This window comes from Coregonus clupeaformis, unplaced genomic scaffold, assembly GCF_020615455.1.
Source record: "Coregonus clupeaformis isolate EN_2021a unplaced genomic scaffold, ASM2061545v1 scaf0527, whole genome shotgun sequence".
In the NCBI taxonomy this organism is placed as follows: domain Eukaryota; kingdom Metazoa; phylum Chordata; class Actinopteri; order Salmoniformes; family Salmonidae; genus Coregonus; species Coregonus clupeaformis.
This window is the reverse complement of record NW_025533982.1, coordinates 67,347-90,407: the sequence shown is the minus strand read 5'-3', so window position 1 is coordinate 90,407 and position 23,061 is coordinate 67,347. Positions and strand designations below refer to the sequence as shown.

The 23,061-nt window shown below is 46.7% G+C and overlaps 1 protein-coding gene across 4 annotated transcripts in view; it reads left to right on the top strand.

Annotated features, from left to right (window-relative positions):
• Positions 1-23,061, top strand: part of LOC121578429 (disintegrin and metalloproteinase domain-containing protein 9) — a 68,806-nt gene that overhangs the window by 5,176 nt on the left and 40,569 nt on the right. For 3 of the 4 annotated variants that reach the window (XM_045215822.1, XM_045215820.1, XM_045215823.1), the window contains exons 2-10: positions 4,927-5,036; positions 5,141-5,217; positions 5,316-5,394; positions 11,780-11,856; positions 12,387-12,579; positions 12,728-12,790; positions 13,148-13,219; positions 14,196-14,365; positions 17,032-17,122. In XM_045215822.1, the coding sequence (XP_045071757.1) occupies positions 4,927-5,036; positions 5,141-5,217; positions 5,316-5,394; positions 11,780-11,856; positions 12,387-12,579; positions 12,728-12,790; positions 13,148-13,219; positions 14,196-14,365; positions 17,032-17,122 (932 nt within the window). Of the gene's footprint in view, positions 1-4,926; positions 5,037-5,140; positions 5,218-5,315; positions 5,395-11,604; positions 11,629-11,779; positions 11,857-12,386; positions 12,580-12,727; positions 12,791-13,147; positions 13,220-14,195; positions 14,366-17,031; positions 17,123-23,061 lie in introns of all 4 variants that reach the window. The other variant, XM_045215821.1, reaches the window with a different exon arrangement.

Here is a 23,061-nt window from a genome sequence, read left to right as displayed (position 1 = left end):
TGAAGTAATATGGGTTGACATGATGTTTGAATGACTCCCCCTTCCTCTGTCCCCCAGACATACAACATCTGGAAGGTCCACTACCCCTTCCTCTGTCCCCCAGACATACAACATCTGGAAGGTCCACTACCCCTTCCTCTGTCCCCCAGACATACAACATCTGGAAGGTCCACTACCCCTTCCTCTGTCCCCTATACATACAACATCTGGAAGGTCCACTACCCCTTCCTCTGTCCCCTATACATACAACATCTGGAAGGTCCACTACCCCTTCCTCTGTCCCCCAGACATACAACATCTGGAAGGTCCACTACCCCCTTCCTCTGTCCCCCAGACATACAACATCTGGAAGGTCCACTACCCCTTCCTCTGTCCCCTATACATACAACATCTGGAAGGTCCACTACCCCTTCCTCTGTCCCCTATACATACAACATCTGGAAGGTCCACTACCCCTTCCTCTGTCCCCTATACATACAACATCTGGAAGGTCCACTACCCCTTCCTCTGTCCCCTATACATACAACATCTGGAAGGTCCACTACCCCTTCCTCTGTCCCCTATACATACAACATCTGGAAGGTCCACTACCCCTTCCTCTGTCCCCTATACATACAACATCTGGAAGGTCCACTCCCCCTTCCTCTGTCCCCCAGACATACAACATCTGGAAGGTCCACTACCCCTTCCTCTGTCCCCTATACATACAACATCTGGAAGGTCCACTACCCCTTCCTCTGTCCCCCAGACATACAACATCTGGAAGGTCCACTACCCCTTCCTCTGTCCCCCAGACATACAACATCTGGAAGGTCCACTACCCCTTCCTCTGTCCCCCAGACATACAACATCTGGAAGGTCCACTACCCCTTCCTCTGTCCCCCAGACATACAACATCTGGAAGGTCCACTACCCCTTCCTCTGTCCCCTATACATACAACATCTGGAAGGTCCACTACCCCTTCCTCTGTCCCCTATACATACAACATCTGGAAGGTCCACTACCCCTTCCTCTGTCCCCTATACATACAACATCTGGAAGGTCCACTACCCCTTCCTCTGTCCCCTATACATACAACATCTGGAAGGTCCACTCCCCCTTCCTCTGTCCCCCAGACATACAACATCTGGAAGGTCCACTACCCCCTTCCTCTGTCCCCCCAGACATACAACATCTGGAAGGTCCACTACCCCTTCCTCTGTCCCCTATACATACAACATCTGGAAGGTCCACTACCCCTTCCTCTGTCCCCTATACATACAACATCTGGAAGGTCCACTACCCCTTCCTCTGTCCCCTATACATACAACATCTGTAAGGTCCCTCAGTCAAGTATTGAATTTCAAGCACAGATTCAACTACAAAGACCAGGGAGCTTTTCGAAAGCCTCATAAAGAAGGGCAGTGATTGGTAGATGGGGAAACAATAACAAATCAGACCTTGAATATCTCTTTTTAAGCATTGGTCAAGTTAATAATTATGCTGTGGATTACATATTAAACCAGACACGTCGAAGATAGTTGTCCTTCTGAACTGAACTGCAGGACAGGAATGAACCTGCTCAGGGATGTTACCATGAGGTCATTGGTTATTTGAAAACATGTACAGAGTTCAATGGCTGTGATGGGAGAACTGAGGGTGGATCAACATTTGTAGTGACGTCACAATAACAACTTAAACGACAGTGAAAAGAACAATGGAAATATACAGAATCAGAATATTCCAGAACATTCTGTATGCAACAAGGCACTGAAGTAATACTGAAGGGGAAAAAAACACTGCAAAGGAACACACTTTCTGGCCTAATGCCCCCCCCCCCCCAAAGAATGTGCAAATACAACACAACACATCACTAAGTAAAGGCGTCCGCATGCTTCCCAGCTGAAACAGTTCGGAACAGTTCGTGGATTTATTATGACAACATTTTGTGACATTTTTGTTCGTTTTGACTTTTCGGGCTATTTGGGCACACATTTCTTCTCGAGGAAAGTCGAAGTCTACGCCCTCGTCGGCGATTGGTCAACAGTAGGGATTCTTCAATGAAGTGCCTGGTGTCATTCAAAGAGAGACGACTCGTCCTCATGGAAAAATTATTTACTTGAGAAAATACTGCACCAATCATTATAGTCAGATGCAAAATCGCGCGACTACGATCTCCTCAGCAAAAACGTCAAAATGAATGACAGATTTCTTGAGTAATCTTAGATGAATTCAGACTATTTTGAGGAAGTGTATAATTGCCGCTTTTTTTCTTGTTTTTCAAGTGAATATCTTTTAAGGGAGTATGGGAGCAGACTCGTTCAGTTTGGCTAGCGTAGCTCGGCTAGGTGCCAGCTGAACTGAAGCATGCTTTAATCGTCTTAATTATTTTCAAGCGTGGTGGTGGCTGCATCATGCTATGGGTATGCTTGACATCGGCAAATACTGAGGAGTTTTTCAGGATAAAAATAAATGGGACTGGATGGAGCTAAGCACAGGCAAAAATCCTAGTGGAAAACCTGCTCCAGTCTGCTTTCCACCAGAGACTGGGAGAGGAATTCACCTCTCAGCAGGGCAATAACCTAAAACACAAGGCCAAATCTACACTGGAGTTGGTTACCAAGACGACAGTGAATGTTCCTGAGGGCCACTCAGGTTACAGTTGTGACTTAAATCTACTTGAAAATCTTTGGCAAGACTTAAAAACAGCTGTTTAGCCATGATTCCCAACATCTTGACAGAGCTTGAAGAATTATGAAAAGAATAATGGGCAAATGTAATAAAAATTAATATTGCACAATACAGGTGTGGTAAAGCTCTTAGACTTACCCAGAAAGACTCACAGCTGTAATCGCTGCCAAAGGTGTTTCTAACATGTACAGTGGGGAAAAAAAGTATTTAGTCAGCCGCCAATTGTGCAAGTTCTCCCACTTAAAAAGATGAGAGAGGCCTGTAATTTTCATCATAGGTACACGTCAACTATGACAGACAAAATGAGAAAAAAATCCAGAAAATCACATTGTAGGATTTTTAATGAATTTATTTGCAAATTATGGTGGAAAATAAGTATTTGGTCAATAACAAAAGTTTCTCAATACTTTGTTATATACCCTTTGTTGGCAATGACACAGGTCAAACGTTTTCTGTAAGTCTTCACAAGGTTTTCACACACTGTTGCTGGTATTTTGGCCCATTCCTCCATGCAGATCTCTAGAGCAGTGATGTTTTGCGTCTGTCGCTGGGCAACACGGACTTTCAACTCCCTCCAAAGATTTTCTATGGGGTTGAGATCTGGAGACTGGCAAGGCCACTCCAGGACCTTGAAATGCTTCTTACGAAGCCACTCCTTCGTTGCCCGGGCGGTGTGTTTGGGATCATTGTCATGCTGAAAGACCCAGCCACGTTTCAGGTTTTCACTCAAAATCTCACGATACATGGCCCCATTCATTCTTTCCTTTACACGGATCAGTCGTCCTGGTCCCTTTGCAGAAAAACAGCCCCAAAGCATGATGTTTCCACCCCCATGCTTCACAGTAGGTATGGTGTTCTTTGGATGCAACTCAGCATTCTTTGTCCTCCAAACACGACGAGTTGAGTTTTTACCAAAAAGTTCTATTTTGGTTTCATCTGACCATATGACATTCTCCCAATCCTCTTCTGGATCATCCAAATGCACTCTAGCAAACTTCAGACGGGCCTGGACATGTACTGGCTTAAGCAGGGGGACACGTCTGGCACTGCAAGATTTGAGTCCCTGGCGGCGTAGTGTGTTACTGATGGTAGGCTTTGTTACTTTGGTCCCAGCTCTCTGCAGGTCATTCACTAGGCCCCCCCGTGTGGTTCTGGGATTTTTGCTTACCGTTCTTGTGATCATTTTGACCCCACGGGGTGAGATCTTGCGTGGAGCCCCAGATCGAGGGAGATTATCAGTGGTCTTGTATGTCTTCCATTTCCTAATAATTGCTCCCACAGTTGATTTCTTCAAACCAAGCTGCTTACCTATTGCAGATTCAGTCTTCCCAGCCTGGTGCAGGTCTACAATTTTGTTTCTGGTGTCCTTTGACAGCTCTTTGGTCTTGGCCATAGTGGAGTTTGGAGTGTGACTGTTTGAGGTTGTGGACAGGTGTCTTTTATACTGATAACAAGTTCAAACAGGTGCCATTAATACAGGTAACGAGTGGAGGACAGAGGAGCCTCTTAAAGAAGAAGTTACAGGTCTGTGAGAGCCAGAAATCTTGCTTGTTTGTAGGTGACCAAATACTTATTTTCCACCATAATTTGCAAATAAATTCATTAAAAATCCTACAATGTGATTTTCTGGATTTTTTTTCTTCATAGTTGACATGTACATATGATGAAAATTACAGGCCTCTCTCATCTTTTTAAGTGGGAGAACTTGCACAATTAGTGGCTGACTAAATACTTTTTTTCTCCACTGTATTGATTTAGGGAGCTGAATACTAATGCAAAGACTATATTTTTGTTATTTAATTTCTATTAATCTTTAAATGTAAAACATTTATAAAATATACTTTGACAGAGTATTTTGTGTAGATTGTTGATAATAAATGACATTTGAATCCCACTTTGTAACACAATGAAATGTGATGAAATCCAAGGATACTTTTGCAAGGCACTGTATTTATGATGCAAGGTGATTTTGTAGATCAGTCAGTCTCGATTCGCCTTTCAAGTCGGCTTCAATGTCGAAGGCGCCTAACGAATCACATATACTCAGCAGTGCATCAGTGTTTTCCACTCATTTATCGAACTTGGGAACCATGCCAATATGTCATCATTGACACATTTCAGTAGATTTATGTTTTTTTACTTGATTTAATTAGCTGATTGATTGATTGGACTGTTAGACTTTGGCTGTGTATGTAATCTTCGCCATTCAGGACATTGGCTATTAGAATATGAACCAGTTCTTTTGACCTTTTCAGATATTTTCAACGGACGGACATCTAAACTTTCCAGCTACACGGTTGTGAAGCCTCAGCTTATTCAGAGGAGATGGGCAAGAGATGCAGACAGACTTCCTGACTCGGGAAAGGTAGGATACCTACAGGTCTCCAACTCGTGGTTTTTGACACACGATGGTAAATGACCGGTGTATTTTCATGTGACGTGACTGTGCTGCGTTGGAACTCATTTCAGACTCAAGAACCTGAGAGGCTTTCTTATTCGTTGATCATTGACGACAAGGAACACTTCCTCCATCTAAAAAAGAACACGTATGTCAGCTCATTATTTTCTATTGCATATTAGTAATTACCTTCATGTCACACAATTCTATTCTTGTGGAGTGATCTGTGTATTTTTCTTTTGTCAGAGAGTTTTTATCCGAAAGCTTTGTTCAGTTTTCCGATGATGACAGTGGGAATCTGACGCCTACATATCCTAAGCCCGATGTAAGTAGCAGTGACTACATTACAGAATGACATTGGGGGGAATGTAAGGGGAGACTCGGGATGGATGGATGGGTGGGTGGGTGGGAGGGGGACTGACAAGCAACCTTGGTTGCTGGGTGGGGTGGGAGGCATGCTTTCTTCGGGCTGGGGGGCATGGTTTATTGGGTACGCCCATCTAGAACTGGGTCGGACCCCCCCCCCTTTCCCTCCAGAACAGCTTGAATTCTTCGGGGTAGTCTACAAGGTGTCGGAAACGTTCCACAGGGATGTTCGTCCATGCTGATGCGATAGCATCATGCAGTTGCTGCAGATTGGACGGCGGTACATTCATGCTGTGAACAGCCCGTTCCATCTCATCCCAAAGATGCTCTATTGGGTTGAGGTCTGGGGACTGCACAGGCCACTCAAGTAAACTGAACTAGCTGTCATGTTCCAGGTGATGTTTTTCCACTCCTCAGTTGTCCAGTGTTGGTGATGGCGTGCCCACTGGAGCCGCTTCTTCTTGTTTTTAGCTGATAGGAGTGGAACCCGGTGTGGTCGTCTGCTGCAATAGCCCATCCGTGACAAGGACCGACGAGTTGTGCGTTCCGAGATGCCGTTCGGCACACCACTGTTGTACTGTACCGTTATTTGTCTGTTTGTGGCATACCTGTAAGCTTGCACGATTATTTCGCCCACAGGACTGCCGCTGACTGGATGTTTTTTGTTTGTCGCACCGTTCTCGGTAAACCCTAGACGCTGTTGTTCGTAAAAAGCCCAGGAGGGCGGCCGTTTTCTGAGACCTGGCACCGATGATTATACCACGCACAAAGTCGCTTAGGTCACTCGTTTTGCCCATTCTAACGTTTAATAGAACAGTAACTGAATGCCTCGATGCCTGTCTGCCTGCTTTATATAGCAAGCCACGGCCACGTGACTCACTGTCTGTAGGAGCGATCCATTTTCATGAACGGGCGGTGTATCTAATAAACTGGCCAGTGTGTATGTGTATATAATTAATTATATATATATATATATATATATATATATATATATATATATATATATATATATATATTTATATATATATATATATTATATATATATTGTGACGTCACGAGAGGCTACACAGCTTTCAGCGGGATTGCTCAAGTAGTGCAAGGAGACAAGGTTCAAACAAAACAAGGATTTTATTATAGGTCTTGGGAAATTAACGAAAATATAACAAAATTCTGTTCTCTTGTGGCTCTTTAAGGGTTAACAGTTCAGGGATGTCTCTTCCACATCCAAAATCATAATTCTCACTCGCTCAGATAACTTTTCCCCAGCCTTACTGTAGTCCACGTTGCAGCTAGTGGCCAACCCAGCAAAAAGTCCTTCCAAATGTCTCTCACGTATTTCCACAGGTGCATATATCCAAAGGTGAGTATTTCCCAAAGGTAAGTATCTCCAAATCCTTATATTCCTCATGGAAGTGGACGTGCAGCACTCTTGTCCTCCAGAGAGCCCAGGTTGGAGACTGTGTCTCTTCACCCCCCCCACACTCCCTCTCAGTGTGTCTCTTCCCTTCCCAAACCTTCAGCTCATCAGCTCCTCATTTGTTTCAGCTGCGTGGGAAGATTGGCCATAGGGGGTGGAGTTCCCGACCATACCAGCAGATGGAGCCATAGCTGTCTGGGTTTGCAGCCACCTCAGGGGATGTAACGTCCCTCCAGGACACAGCCTCTCGTGACATCACACATCCCCCCTCCTCGGGACCGACGTCCCTCGTCGGGGTAAAGGCAGCGAAGAAGGCATCACGCCGGGAGAGGGCGTCCCGCATTGCCGTGGAGCTTGCCAGACTGCTCTCTCTTCAACTCCTCCAACTCTAGGACCAGGGACTCAGCCTCCTGTTGTCTCTCCTTGAGTTTCTTACTGAACGCATCCGCCTTGGTTTTAGCAGAGTTTAGCTTCTGTTGAGCAGCTTTCAGTTCCTTCTCTCTCTCTGCCTCCGCATTCTTCATCTTGTTCTCCAACACCTTGTACTTCTCCTCTGCCTTCTTCTGGACCTCCTTACTACTGCGCAGGGTCTCCTCACACTCCTCGATGGTCCTGCGCAGCCTCTCCAGCTCCTCCTGTTGCTTAGGGAAGGAGCTCTGTTGGAGTTTAGCCTGGAGGATATCTAACTCTTCTGTCTTCATGTCTAACTGTTGCTTTAACAAACGATACCTCTCAGCGGTCCCCTTCAGACCAGACAGTTCTTTGTCCAGATTCTGTAGCTCCGTCTCTGTGTCGGTCTGGGCACCTGCCATCCCTATCAGAGCCCGGGCGGGAGTGAGTAACTCGGAGGATTGCACCGGAGCCTTCCCAGGATGAGTCTTGCCTCTCCGTTTCCGAGGTACTCGGGGTTATCCTCTCCTGAGACTCTCTCCAGAGTGGGTAAAAGGCTGGGCAGTCTCGTCCAATTAGGACAGGGACGGGAAGGGAATCAACCACCCCCGCCGTCGTGTGTATGGTTCCCCGTGTGCTGGTCATTGTAAGTTCAGTAATGGGGTATTCTCTGGTGTCCCCATGGACACAGGAAACTGGGAGGACTTTCCCCGGGGTCAGACACGTTGGGCCCACCAAATCCTTACGCACCAGAGTGGCCCGGCTACCAGAATCCAGTAAGGCCTCCACATCATGGTGATTCACAGTTACCGGGCAGGTGGGGGTCGATCTGGGCCGCCATCTACGACTCCCAAGAGCGAGGCAAAACAGGGTGTGGGTGCTGAGCTGGAGGACTCCGCAGTGGGCATAGGTTCATCGGCTGGTTTCCCACACTGCCAGGAGATATGTCCCATCTCCCCACACCGGTAACACTGTCGAGTTTCCCCCTCCTGGTGTACTCTTCTTGGACCCGCCTGGTTTCTGGCTCCCCCTGGAGCCGGGATAAGTCCTGACGTGGCTGGGTTCGAGACCTTGGGGTCCTTTGGACGGGTTCTTCCCATTTGTGGTGGGGCCGCACTCCTGGGGTCTTTTCGGGAAGCATTCAGCATCTCCGCTGTGGCCTGGTACTTTTCCACAGCTTCCACGGTCAGATCAGCCGTGGTCAAGGCCTGTTGACTGATGAACCGTTTTGCCTCATAAGGCAGGGCGCGTGAGGTAACGATCCACCACAACGGCCTCCACCACCGCCGCTGCTGTATTCCTCTGCGGATCCAGCCATTTCCTTGCGATTCGGACAAGTTCATGCATCTGCGCCCGAGGAGGTTGGTCTGGTTGGAAGGTCCAGCTGTGAAAGCGCTGGGCCATACCAAACTTTGTGAGTCCATATCTGCTGAGGATCTCAGACTTCAGGGCATCATAGTCAGTAACCTGGTCAGGGCCCAGGTCCCGGACAGCATTCAGCGATTCCCCGGTTAGAAAGGGGGCTAACAGACCAACCCACTGTTGCTTGGGCCAGGCTTCCCTAGTGGCCGTGGCCTCAAATGCATGCAGGTATGCCTCAATGTCATCGGTAGCTCCCATCTTAGATATAAAGTCACTTGCCTTTATTGGGCGGGTATTTTTGGACCACCCTCTGTCTCTGCAACTGCAATTCCTCTGCCTTCAGAAGGTTGGCTTTCTTTTGCTCCTCCAAGAGAGCCACGTTTGCTTGCATCTGGGCTTGCTGGCCAGCAACAAGGGCTTTCAATATGTCCTCCATTTCAGTCGGCGGGGAGCCTACGGCCAACTTGGAAAACTGGGTGATCAAACCTTCGGTATCCTCCTCTGACATGCACTATTAACGCTTGAGCGTGCCCGTATTCTCCACCATCTGTGACGTCACGAGAGGCTACACAGCTTTCAGCGGGATTGCTCAAGTAGTGCAAGGAGACAAGGTTCAAACAAAACAAGGATTTTATTATAGGTCTTGGGAAATTAATCGAAAATATAACAAAATTCTGTTCTCTTGTGGCTCTTTAAGGGTTAACAGTTCAGGGATGTCTCTTCCACATCCAAAATCATAATTCTCACTCGCTCAGATAACTTTTCCCCAGCCTTACTGTAGTCCACGTTGCAGCTAGTGGCCAACCCAGCAAAAAGTCCTTCCAAATGTCTCTCACGTATTTCCACAGGTGCATATATCCAAAGGTGAGTATTTCCCAAAGGTAAGTATCTCCAAATCCTTATATTCCTCATGGAAGTGGACGTGCAGCACTCTTGTCCTCCAGAGAGCCCAGGTTGGAGACTGTGTCTCTTCACCCCCCACACACTCCCTCTCAGTGTGTCTCTTCCCTTCCCAAACCTTCAGCTCATCAGCTCCTCATTTGTTTCAGCTGCGTGGGAAGATTGGCCATAGAGGGGTGGAGTTCCCGACCATACCAGCAGATGGAGCCATAGCTGTCTGGGTTTGCAGCCACCTCAGGGGGATGTAACGTCCCTCCAGGACACAGCCTCTCGTGACATCACAATATATACAGTACCAGTCAAAAGTTTATTTTTTTCAGATTATTTTTTTAAATAAAGAAAAACCCTTGAATGAGTAGATGTGTCCAAACTTTTGACTGGTACTGTACATATACATGCATACATACATACATACATACATACATACATACAGTGGGGAAAACAAGTATTGTCAGCCACCAATTGTGCAAGTTCTCCCACTTAAAAAGATGAGAGAGGCCTGTAATTTTCATCATAGGTACACTATGACAGACAAAATGAGAATTTTTTTTCCAGAAAATCACATTGTAGGATTTTTAATGAATTTATTTGCAAATTATGGTGGAAAATAAGTATTTGGTCAATAACAAAAGTTTCTCAATGATTTGTTATATACCCTTTGTTGGCAATGACACAGGTCAAACGTTTTCTGTAAGTCTTCACAAGGTTTTCACACACTGTTGCTGGTATTTTGGCCCATTCCTCCATGCAGATCTCCTCTAGAGCAGTGATGTTTTGGGGCTGTCGCTGGGCAACACGGACTTTCAACTCCCTCCAAAGATTTTCTATGGGGTTGAGATCTGGAGACTGGCTAGGCCACTCCAGGACCTTGAAATGCTTCTTACGAAGCCACTCCTTCATTGCCGGGCGGTGTGTTTGGGGTCATTGTCATGCTGAAAGACCCAGCCACGTTTCATCTTCAATGGCCTTGCTGATGGAAGGAGGTTTTCACTCAAAATCTCATGATACATGGCCCCATTCATTCTTTCCTTTACACGGATCAGTCGTCCTGGTCCCTTTGCAGAAAAACAGCCCCAAAGCATGATGTTTCCACCCCCATGCTTCACAGTAGGTATGGTGTTCTTTGGATGCAACTCAGCATTCTTTGTCCTCCAAACACGACGAGTTGAGTTTTTACCAAAAAGTTATATTTTGGTTTCATCTGACCATATGACATTCTCCCAATCCTCTTCTGGATCATCCAAATGCACTCTAGCAAACTTCAGACGGGCCTGGACATGTACTGGCTTAAGCAGGGGGCACGTCTGGCACTGCAGGATTTGAGTCCCTGGCGGCGTAGTGTGTTACTGATGGTAGGCTTTGTTACTTTGGTCCCAGCTCTCTGCAGATCATTCACTAGGTCCCCCTGTGTGGTTCTGGGATTTTTGCTCACCGTTCTTGTGATCATTTTGACCCCACGGGGTGAGATCTTGCGTGGAGCCCCAGATCGAAGGAGATTATCAGTGGTCTTGTATGTCTTCCATTTCCTAATAATTGCTCCCACTGTTGATTTCTTCAAACCAAGCTGCTTACCTATTGCAGATTCAGTCTTCCCAGCCTGGTGCAGGTCTACAATTTTGTTTCTGGTGTCCTTTGACAGCTCTTTGGTCTTGGCCATAGTGGAGTTTGGAGTGTGACTGTTTGAGGTTGTGGACAGGTGTCTTTTATACTGATAACAAGTTCAAACAGGTGCAATTAATACAGGGAACGAGTGGAGGACAGAGGAGCCTCTTAAAGAAGAAGTTACAGGTCTGTGAGAGCCAGAAATCTTGCTTGTTTGTAGGTGACCAAATACTTATTTTCCACCATAATTTGCAAATACATTCATTAAAAATCCTACAATGTGAGTTTCTGGAGAGAAAAAAATCTCAATTTGTCTGTCATAGTTGACGTGTACCTATGATGAAAATTACAGGCCTCTCTCATCTTTTTAAGTGGGAGAACTTGCACAATTGGTGGCTGACTAAATACTTTTTTTCCCCACTGTACATACATAATATTTCCACATGGCTGCTCTTGTTTGAATGACATGCCTGTGTATAGCTGCATGTCACATTGCAGGTCCATTGTTATTACCATGGTGACGTGTGTTGCAGGTCCATTGTTATTACCATGGTGACGTGTGTTGCAGGTCCATTGTTATTACCATGGTGACGTGTGTTGCAGGTCCATTGTTATTACCATGGTGACGTGTGTTGCAGGTCCATTGTTATTACCATGGTGACGTGTGTTGCAGGTCCATTGTTATTACCATGGCGATGTGGAGGATCATGAAGACTCTCTGGTCGCCCTCAGCACCTGCTCAGGTCTCAGGTCAGTCTCTCATTCACTTATATATAATAATACTAAACCTCAGTACCTGCTGACCTCAGGTCAGTCTCTCATTCACTTATATATAATAATACTAATCCTCAGTTCCTGCTGACCTCAGGTCAGTCTTATATAATAATAATAATAATATGCCATTTATCCATGTGTGCATACATTTTTACGTATGGGTGGTCCCAGGGATCGAACCCACTACCCTGGCGTTGCAAGCGCCATGCTCTACCAACTGAGCTACAGGGGACCACATGCTTTTGTGTTTGTAGACCTGTAAATAGGGTTGTGTTGTATTCCACATTCATTGTTCTCATGAGAGGGCTTTAAATGCCTCTTAACAAGGAAGTTCTCCAGTCCTTTCATAATAGTTTCCTGGTTTGTCGAACCATTTATCCTGTTTCCCTGTCTTTCACTTTTATTGGCTGACTTCAGCTTGATGGGAGGAAATGCTGTTAAACCATTGATGTTCTGTGAATAAAGTAATTTGTCAGCATTGATTAAATGTATCTGCTTCTTTTTAGGGGTGTCATTCTCCTTGGCAACCAGAGTTATGGGCTTGAACCAGTCAAGCAGTCGACAAATAATGAGCACCTCCTCTACCGCCTGGAGCACAGCCAATCAGAGCCCTTTGTCTGCGGAGTGACCAATGAGACGTCGCACACTGAGAGTCACTCACCCTTCGACCCCTCCCTCTCGATGACGGCACTTTTACGGGTTGGGATGTGTCTATTACACAGCCTAGCAGAACATAACAGATATTAAAGTGTATTCGGGGTGAATGTTCTGATGACTGTCCAGACTAAACACACGCGAATGGATGTACTAGTCTCACTAAGGACTTTCTCTCATTTCTTCATAACAGAGAAAACGTAATTTACCTCAGACCAGATATGTCGAGTTGGTGTTGGTTGCTGACTTTCTCAGGGTAAAATACTTACTATTTGTCAATTTTATAGATGATGTGTAACTTGTATAGGGTGTTCCAACCTCTCCTCTGGGACCCCAAGCCGACCCCCAGCCGTTCCATGCATTTAACTATTCCACAGCTAGCTCACCTGATTCAACTTGTCAACTTAATCACCAAGCCCTTCACCTAGGTCAATCAGGTGAGATGGCTCAGGGCTACGACTAAATTGTGAAAACGTCTGGGGGGGTCCCCGAGGAGAGGTTTCAAAACCACTTGCCTAATGTGTAATCGTGAGTTAATGATACTCTAATGGGTTATATTAGAATGTATTCCTACATGATCATCAACTGACTGAGTTCTGCTGTTTCTCACCAGTATACCTACAAGAAGAAGAACGAGACAGCGGTGCGACAGGAGATGGTGGAACTAGCCAATCTGCTGGATGGGGTGACAAACTTATTTCCCTCTCTCGCTACTCAGTCTCAAGCGAACAAACATTGTTACACCGAAACGTACTTTCTTCGTCCTCATTGAGACCTACGGCTACAATGAGCTCTTCACTCAGGAGAAACAAGAGAAAGTACTAGACCAAGGGGGTGTTCAAATGTTCTCCCTGGGACGTACGGAATACTGCTGGTTGTCTGTTCTCCCTGGGACGTACGGCCCACTGCTGGTTGTCTGTTCTCCCTGGGACGTACGGCCCACTGCTGGTTGTCTGTTCTCCCTGGGACGTACGGCCCACTGCTGGTTGTCTGTTCTCCCTGGGACGTACGGCCCACTGCTGGTTGTCTGTTCTCCCTGGGACGTACGGCCCACTGCTGGTTGTCTGTTCTCCCTGGGACGTACGGCCCACTGCTGGTTGTCTGTTTTACCTGATCATTAATATCACCCACCTGGTGGCACAGGTCTAACTCAGTCCCTGATTAGAGGGGAACAATTAAATAAGTGGCTTCCAGGTCCAGATTTGAATTTGAAGGTACTAGACAATCAAATGTATTTATTCATAAAGCCCTTTTTCACAGCAGCAGATGTCACAAAGTGCTTTATACAGAAACCCAGCCTAAAACCCCAAACGGCAAGCAATGCAGATCCAATTTGTAAGTGGCTCTGGATAAGAGCGTCTGCTAAATGACTTAAATGCAGATGTAGAAGCACGGTGGCTAGGAAAAACTCCCTAGAAAAGGCAGTCCTCTTCTGGCTGAGCTGGGTGGAGATTATAAGAGTACATGGCCATTAAGGCCAGATCGTTCTTCAAGATGACCAGCAGGGTCAAATAATAATCCCAGTGGTTGTAGAGGGTGCAACAGGTCCGCTTCCAGGTCCAGATTTGAATTTGAGGGTACTAGATTATGTGGCTGCGTGGCCGTAAATAATTAGCATAAACTGATGTCTTTTTGTATGTTTTTCTCTACCCATCCTACAGTACTATAAGAAGCTGAATATCCGCGTGGTGTTGGTCGGCCTGGAGATCTTTAAGGAAGCCAACCCCTTTAATGTGGAAGGCTCTGCGGGGGAAGTGTTGGGACGTTTCGTCAAGTGGAGGGCGACGGAGCTGCTACCCCGGATCAGGCATGACGACGCGCAGCTCGTTGTGTGAGTGGAGAGATGTATGGGTTCTGTGTGGCTCAGTTCGTAAGAGAATGGCGCTAGCTAGGTCGTGGGTTCGATTCCCGTAGCGATCACATGTACACATACTAAAAAAATGCATACAGTCACTATAGTATGTACGTGGCTTTGAAAAGACAGTCTGCTAAGTGGCACATTCTATTGTATTAGATATTTGCATATGTCAGTACATTTATTGACATTTTCTCCTTTTTATTTTGTTCCATTTTAAATATTTGAATACCGCTGGTGTCTTCAGCCAGCCAGGTCTGTGATTTAGCATCCGATCACCGACTAGCGTGTGGTCCTCTGTAGCTCAGCTGGTAGAGCACGGCGCTTGTAACGCCAGGGTAGTGGGTTCGATCCCCGGGACCACCCATACACAAAAATGTATGCACGCATGACTGTAAGTCGCTTTGGATAAAAGCGTCTGCTAAATGGCATATTATTATTTATTATTATTCATCTAATACTGAGCAGTTTGTCTCCAGCCGATGCATAGCAATGACTAGTTGATAAATGTTTCAATTGTGTCCCGATTACCCAATCATCTTAAGCCCTACGAGGTCCGGACTACTGCTGGTTCTCTCCTATCTGATAATGAATTGCACCGACCCTGATGTCCCAGGTTGAACTCAGTACAGGAACAATGAGCTAAAGCAGTGGAACTGGCTTCCACGCCCAGAGTTACATTATACAGCAGTGGAACTGGCTTCCACGCCCAGAGTTACATTATACAGCAGTGGAACTGGCTTCCCACGCCCAGAGTTACATTATACAGCAGTGGAACTGGCTTCCACGCCCAGAGTTACATTATACAGCAGTGGAACTGGCTTCCACGCCCAGAGTTACATTATACAGCAGTGGAACTGGCTTCCACGCCCAGAGTTACATTATACAGCAGTGGAACTGGCTTCCACGCCCAGAGTTACATTATACAGCAGTGGAACTGGCTTCCACGCCCAGAGTTACATTATGCAGCAGTGGAACTGGCTTCCACGCCCAGAGTTACATTATACAGCAGTGGAACTGGCTTCCACGCCCAGAGTTACATTATACAGCAGTGGAACTGGCTTCCACGCCCAGAGTTACATTATACAGCAGTGGAACTGGCTTCCACGCCCAGAGTTACATTATAAAGCAGTGGAACTGGCTTCCACGCCCAGAGTTACATTATACAGCAGTGGAACTGGCTTCCACGCCCAGAGTTACATTATACAGCAGTGGAACTGGCTTCCACACCCAGAGTTACATTATACAGCAGTGGAACTGGCTTCCACGCCCAGAGTTACATTATACAGCAGTGGAACTGGCTTCCACGCCCAGAGTTACATTATACAGCAGTGGAACTGGCTTCCACACCCAGAGTTACATTATACAGCAGTGGAACTGGCTTCCAGGCCCAGAGTTACATTATACAGCAGTGGAACTGGCTTCCACGCCCAGAGTTACATTATACAGCAGTGGAACTGGCTTCCACGCCCAGAGTTACATTATACAGCAGTGGAACTGGCTTCCACGCCCAGAGTTACATTATACAGCAGTGGAACTGGCTTCCACGCCCAGAGTTACATTATACAGCAGTGGAACTGGCTTCCACGCCCAGAGTTACATTATACAGCAGTGGAACTGGCTTCCACACCCAGAGTTACATTATACAGCAGTGGAACTGGCTTCCACGCCCAGAGTTACATTATACAGCCGTGGAACTGGCTTCCACGCCCAGAGTTACATTATACAGCAGTGGAACTGGCTTCCACGCCCAGAGTTACATTATACAGCAGTGGAACTGGCTTCCACGCCCAGAGTTACATTATACAGCAGTGGAACTGGCTTCCACGCCCAGAGTTACATTATACTCTGTAATGGAAGTGGACTGTAGTGTAGACTGATGGGAAGTTGTCATGTATTTTTCTGCAGTGGTGTGAAAAAGTACCCAGTTGTCATACTTGAGTAAAAGTAAAAGATACCTTTTAATAGGAAATGACTCAAGTAAAAGTGAAAGTCACCCAGTAAAATACTACTTGAGAAAAAGTATTTGGTTTTAAATATACTTATGTATCAAAAGTAAAGGTCATTGCAAAAATGTACTTTACTGTCAAAAGTAAAAGTATAAATCATTTCAAATTCCTTTATATTAAGCAAACCAGTTAGCACAATTGTTCGTGTTTTTTTTTAAATTTGCGGATAGCCAGGGGCACACTCCAACCCTCAGACATCATTCAGAAACAAAGCAATTGTGTTTAGTGAGTCCGCCAGATCAGAGGCAGTAGAGATGACCAGGGATGTTCTCTTGATAAGTGTGTGAATTGGACCATTTTCCTGTCCTGCTAAGCATTCAAAATGTAACGAGGACTTTGGGGTATCATGGAAAATGTATGGAGTAAAAAGTACATTATTTTCTTTAAGAATGTAGTGAAGTAAAAGTAAAAGTTGTCAAAAATATAAAAAGTAAAGTACAGATACCCCCAAAAAACGACTGAATTACTTTACACCACTGATTTTCTGTGATGTAAGCTGATCTACAGCTACGATACTTGTCCTGTAATGTCTGACATGTTTTCACTTGGTTTTCCCAGCGGTCTGTTAGTTGATCAGCTTTGTTTTATCCTGTAATGTTTTTTAGTTTTTTTTATTCTGTCTTTGTTTCCCAGTGGTCGGGCGGGTGCGTATGCGGGAGGGGTCCTGGGCATGGCGTTCGTGGGCACCGTGTGTTCTGCGGCCACCGCTGGAGGAATCAATGTGGTTAGTAGACAGTACAACTTACCCTTGTATCAGACTAACGCATAAAGCATGTTTCAAAACTCGAGGCCCGCGGGCTGGATACGCCCATTCAATGCAGCCCGCAGGTAGTTTGAGTTGTCCCTACGGAAACTCAATTAGCGTAATAATAAAAGACAGGACCCTAACACACTACTACTACTACTACTACTACTACTACTACTACTACTACTACTATTATTATTCGTTTTTTTGCTTTTGGGGCGCAATCTAAGTCTACATTGAAATTACTGTAGTCCAAAGAAACCAATGAAAAGGCTTCCTTTGTGGCGTAGTGGTTTTGTTCTAACACCTAGCACACTAACACCTAGCAGACTAACACCTAGCAGACTAATCCTTGTAACAGCTAGCCAGAGACAGGACCCTAACACCTAGCAGACTAATCCTTGTAACAGCTAGCCAGAGACAGGACCCTAACACCTAGCAGACTAATCCTTGTAACAGCTAGCCAGAGACAGGACCCTAACACCTAGCAGACTAATCCTTGTAACAGCTAGCCAGAGACAGGACCCTAACACCTAGCAGACTAATCCTTGTAACAGCTAGCCAGAGACAGGACCCTAACACCTAGCAGACTAATCCTTGTAACAGCTAGCCAGAGACAGGACCCTAACACCTAGCAGACTAATCCTTGTAACACCTAGCCAGAGACAGGACCCTAACACCTAGCAGACTAATCCTTGTAACAGCTAGCCAGAGACAGGACCCTAACACCTAGCAGACTAATCCTTGTAACAGCTAGCCAGAGACAGGACCCTAACACCTAGCAGACTAATCCTTGTAACAGCTAGCCAGAGACAGGACCCTAACACCTAGCAGACTAATCCTTGTAACAGCTAGCCAGAGACAGGACCCTAACACCTAGCAGACTAATCCTTGTAACAGCTAGCCAGAGACAGGACCCTAACACCTAGCAGACTAATCCTTGTAACAGCTAGCCAGAGACAGGACCCTAACAGCTAGCAGACTAATCCTTGTAACAGCCAGCCAGAGACAGGACCCTAACACCTAGCAGACTAATCCTTGTAACAGCTAGCCAGAGACAGGACCCTAACACCTAGCAGACTAATCCTTGTAACAGCTAGCCAGAGACAGGACCCTAACACCTAGCAGACTAATCCTTGTAACAGCTAGCCAGAGACAGGACCCTAACACCTAGCAGACTAATCCTTGTAACAGCTAGCCAGAGACAGGACCCTAACACCTAGCAGACTAATCCTTGTAACAGCTAGCCAGAGACAGGACCCTAACACCTAGCAGACTAATCCTTGTAACACCGAGCCAGAGACAGGACCCTAACACCTAGCAGACTAATCCTTGTAACAGCTAGCCAGAGACAGGACCCTAACACCTAGCAGACTAATCCTTGTAACAGCTAGCCAGAGACAGGACCCTAACACCTAGCAGACTAATCCTTGTAACAGCTAGCCAGAGACAGGACCCTAACACCTAGCAGACTAATCCTTGTAACACCTAGCCAGAGACAGGACCCTAACACCTAGCAGACTAATCCTTGTAACACCTAGCCAGAGACAGGACCCTAACACCTAGCAGACTAATCCTTGTAACAGCTAGCCAGAGACAGGACCCTAACACCTAGCAGACTAATCCTTGTAACAGCTAGCCAGAGACAGGACCCTAACACCTAGCAGACTAATCCTTGTAACACCTAGCCAGAGACAGGACCCTAACACCTAGCAGACTAATCCTTGTAACAGCTAGCCAGAGACAGGACCCTAACACCTAGCAGACTAATCCTTGTAACAGCTAGCCAGAGACAGGACCCTAACACCTAGCAGACTAATCCTTGTAACAGCTAGCCAGAGACAGGACCCTAACACCTAGCAGACTAATCCTTGTAACAGCTAGCCAGAGACAGGACCCTAACACCTAGCAGACTAATCCTTGTAACAGCTAGCCAGAGACAGGACCCTAACACCTAGCAGACTAATCCTTGTAACAGCTAGCCAGAGACCCTAACACCTAGCAGACTAATCCTTGTAACAGCTAGCCAGAGACAGGACCCTAACACCTAGCAGACTAATCCTTGTAACAGCTAGCCAGAGACAGGACCCTAACACCTAGCAGACTAATCCTTGTAACAGCTAGCCAGAGACAGGACCCTAACACCTAGCAGACTAATCCTTGTAACACGCTAGCCAGAGACAGGACCCTAACACCTAGCAGACTAATCCTTGTAACAGCTAGCCAGAGACAGGACCCTAACACCTAGCAGACTAATCCTTGTAACAGCTAGCCAGAGACAGGACCCTAACACCTAGCAGACTAATCCTTGTAACAGCTAGCCAGAGACAGGACCCTAACACCTAGCAGACTAATCCTTGTAACAGCTAGCCAGAGACAGGACCCTAACACCTAGCAGACTAATCCTTGTAACAGCTAGCCAGAGACAGGACCCTAACACCTAGCAGACTAATCCTTGTAACAGCTAGCCAGAGACAGGACCCTAACACCTAGCAGACTAATCCTTGTAACAGCTAGCCAGAGACAGGACCCTAACACCTAGCAGACTAATCCTTGTAACAGCTAGCCAGAGACAGGACCCTAACACCTAGCAGACTAATCCTTGTAACAGCTAGCCAGAGACAGGACCCTAACACCTAGCAGACTAATCCTTGTAACACCCAGCCAGAGACAGGACCCTAACACCTAGCAGACTAATCCTTGTAACAGCTAGCCAGAGACAGGACCCTAACACCTAGCAGACTAATCCTTGTAACAGCTAGCCAGAGACAGGACCCTAACACCTAGCAGACTAATCCTTGTAACAGCTAGCCAGAGACCCTAACACCTAGCAGACTAATCCTTGTAACAGCTAGCCAGAGACAGGACCCTAACACCTAGCAGACTAATCCTTGTAACAGCTAGCCAGAGACAGGACCCTAACACCTAGCAGACTAATCCTTGTAACAGCTAGCCAGAGACAGGACCCTAACACCTAGCAGACTAATCCTTCTAACACCTAGCCAGAGACAGGACCCTAACACCTAGCAGACTAATCCTTGTAACAGCCCAGCCAGAGACAGGACCCTAACACCTAGCAGACTAATCCTTGTAACAGCTAGCCAGAGACAGGACCCTAACACCTAGCAGACTAATCCTTGTAACAGCTAGCCAGAGACAGGACCCTAACACCTAGCAGACTAATCCTTGTAACAGCTAGCCAGAGACAGGACCCTAACACCTAGCAGACTAATCCTTGTAACACCGAGCCAGAGACAGGACCCTAACACCTAGCAGACTAATCCTTGTAACAGCTAGCCAGAGACAGGACCCTAACACCTAGCAGACTAATCCTTCTAACACCTAGCCAGAGACAGGACCCTAACACCTAGCAGACTAATCCTTGTAACAGCTAGCCAGAGACAGGACCCTAACACCTAGCAGACTAATCCTTGTAACAGCTAGCCAGAGACAGGACCCTAACACCTAGCAGACTAATCCTTGTAACAGCTAGCCAGAGACAGGACCCTAACACCTAGCAGACTAACACCTAGCAGACTAACACCTAGCAGACTAACACCTAGCAGACTAATCCTTGTAACACCTAGCCAGAGACAGGACCCTAACACCTAGCAGACTAATCCTTGTAACAGCTAGCCAGAGACAGGACCCTAACACCTAGCAGACTAACACCTAGCAGACTAACACCTAGCAGACTAACACCTAGCAGACTAATCCTTGTAACAGCTAGCCAGAGACAGGACCCTAACACCTAGCAGACTAATCCTTGTAACAGCTAGCCAGAGACAGGACCCTAACACCTAGCAGACTAATCCTTGTAACAGCTAGCCAGAGACAGGACCCTAACACCTAGCAGACTAATCCTTGTAACACCTAGCCAGAGACAGGACCCTAACACCTAGCAGACTAATCCTTGTAACACCGAGCCAGAGACAGGACCCTAACACCTAGCAGACTAATCCTTGTAACAGCTAGCCAGAGACAGGACCCTAACACCTAGCAGACTAATCCTTGTAACAGCTAGCCAGAGACAGGACCCTAACACCTAGCAGACTAATCCTTGTAACAGCTAGCCAGAGACAGGACCCTAACACCTAGCAGACTAATCCTTGTAACAGCTAGCCAGAGACAGGACCCTAACACCTAGCAGACTAATCCTTGTAACAGCTAGCCAGAGACAGGACCCTAACACCTAGCAGACTAACACCTAGCAGACTAACACCTAGCAGACTAATCCTTGTAACACCGAGCCAGAGACAGGACCCTAACACCTAGCAGACTAATCCTTGTAACAGCTAGCCAGAGACAGGACCCTAACACCTAGCAGACTAACACCTAGCAGACTAACACCTAGCAGACTAATCCTTGTAACAGCTAGCCAGAGACAGGACCCTAACACCTAGCAGACTAATCCTTGTAACACCGAGCCAGAGACAGGACCCTAACACCTAGCAGACTAATCCTTGTAACAGCTAGCCAGAGACAGGACCCTAACACCTAGCAGACTAATCCTTGTAACACCTAGCCAGAGACAGGACCCTAACACCTAGCAGACTAATCCTTGTAACAGCTAGCCAGAGACAGGACCCTAACACCTAGCAGACTAATCCTTGTAACAGCTAGCCAGAGACAGGACCCTAACACCTAGCAGACTAATCCTTGTAACAGCTAGCCAGAGACAGGACCCTAACACCTAGCAGACTAATCCTTGTAACAGCTAGCCAGAGACAGGACCCTAACACCTAGCAGACTAATCCTTGTAACACCTAGCCAGAGACAGCACCCTAACACCTAGCAGACTAATCCTTGTAACAGCTAGCCAGAGACAGGACCCTAACACCTAGCAGACTAATCCTTGTAACACCGAGCCAGAGACAGGACCCTAACACCTAGCAGACTAATCCTTGTAACACCGAGCCAGAGACAGGACCCTAACACCTAGCAGACTAATCCTTGTAACAGCTAGCCAGAGACAGGACCCTAACACCTAGCAGACTAATCCTTGTAACAGCTAGCCAGAGACAGGACCCTAACACCTAGCAGACTAATCCTTGTAACAGCTAGCCAGAGACAGGACCCTAACACCTAGCAGACTAATCCTAGTAACAGCTAGCCAGAGACAGGACCCTAACACCTAGCAGACTAATCCTTGTAACAGCTAGCCAGAGACAGGACCCTAACACCTAGCAGACTAATCCTTCTAACACAGAGCCAGAGACAGGACCCTAACACCTAGCAGACTAATCCTTGTAACACCTAGCCAGAGACAGGACCCTAACACCTAGCAGACTAATCCTTGTAACAGCTAGCCAGAGACAGGACCCTAACACCTAGCAGACTAATCCTTGTAACAGCTAGCCAGAGACAGGACCCTAACACCTAGCAGACTAATCCTTGTAACAGCTAGCCAGAGACAGGACCCTAACACCTAGCAGACTAATCCTTGTAACAGCTAGCCAGAGACAGGACCCTAACACCTAGCAGACTAATCCTTGTAACAGCTAGCCAGAGACAGGACCCTAACACCTAGCAGACTAATCCTTGTAACACCGAGCCAGAGACAGGACCCTAACACCTAGCAGACTAATCCTTGTAACAGCTAGCCAGAGACAGGACCCTAACACCTAGCAGACTAATCCTTGTAACAGCTAGCCAGAGACAGGACCCTAACACCTAGCAGACTAACACCTAGCAGACTAACACCTAGCAGACTAATCCTTGTAACAGCTAGCCAGAGACAGGACCCTAACACCTAGCAGACTAATCCTTGTAACACCTAGCCAGAGACAGGACCCTAACACCTAGCAGACTAATCCTTGTAACAGCTAGCCAGAGACAGGACCCTAACACCTAGCAGACTAATCCTTGTAACACCGAGCCAGAGACAGGACCCTAACACCTAGCAGACTAATCCTTGT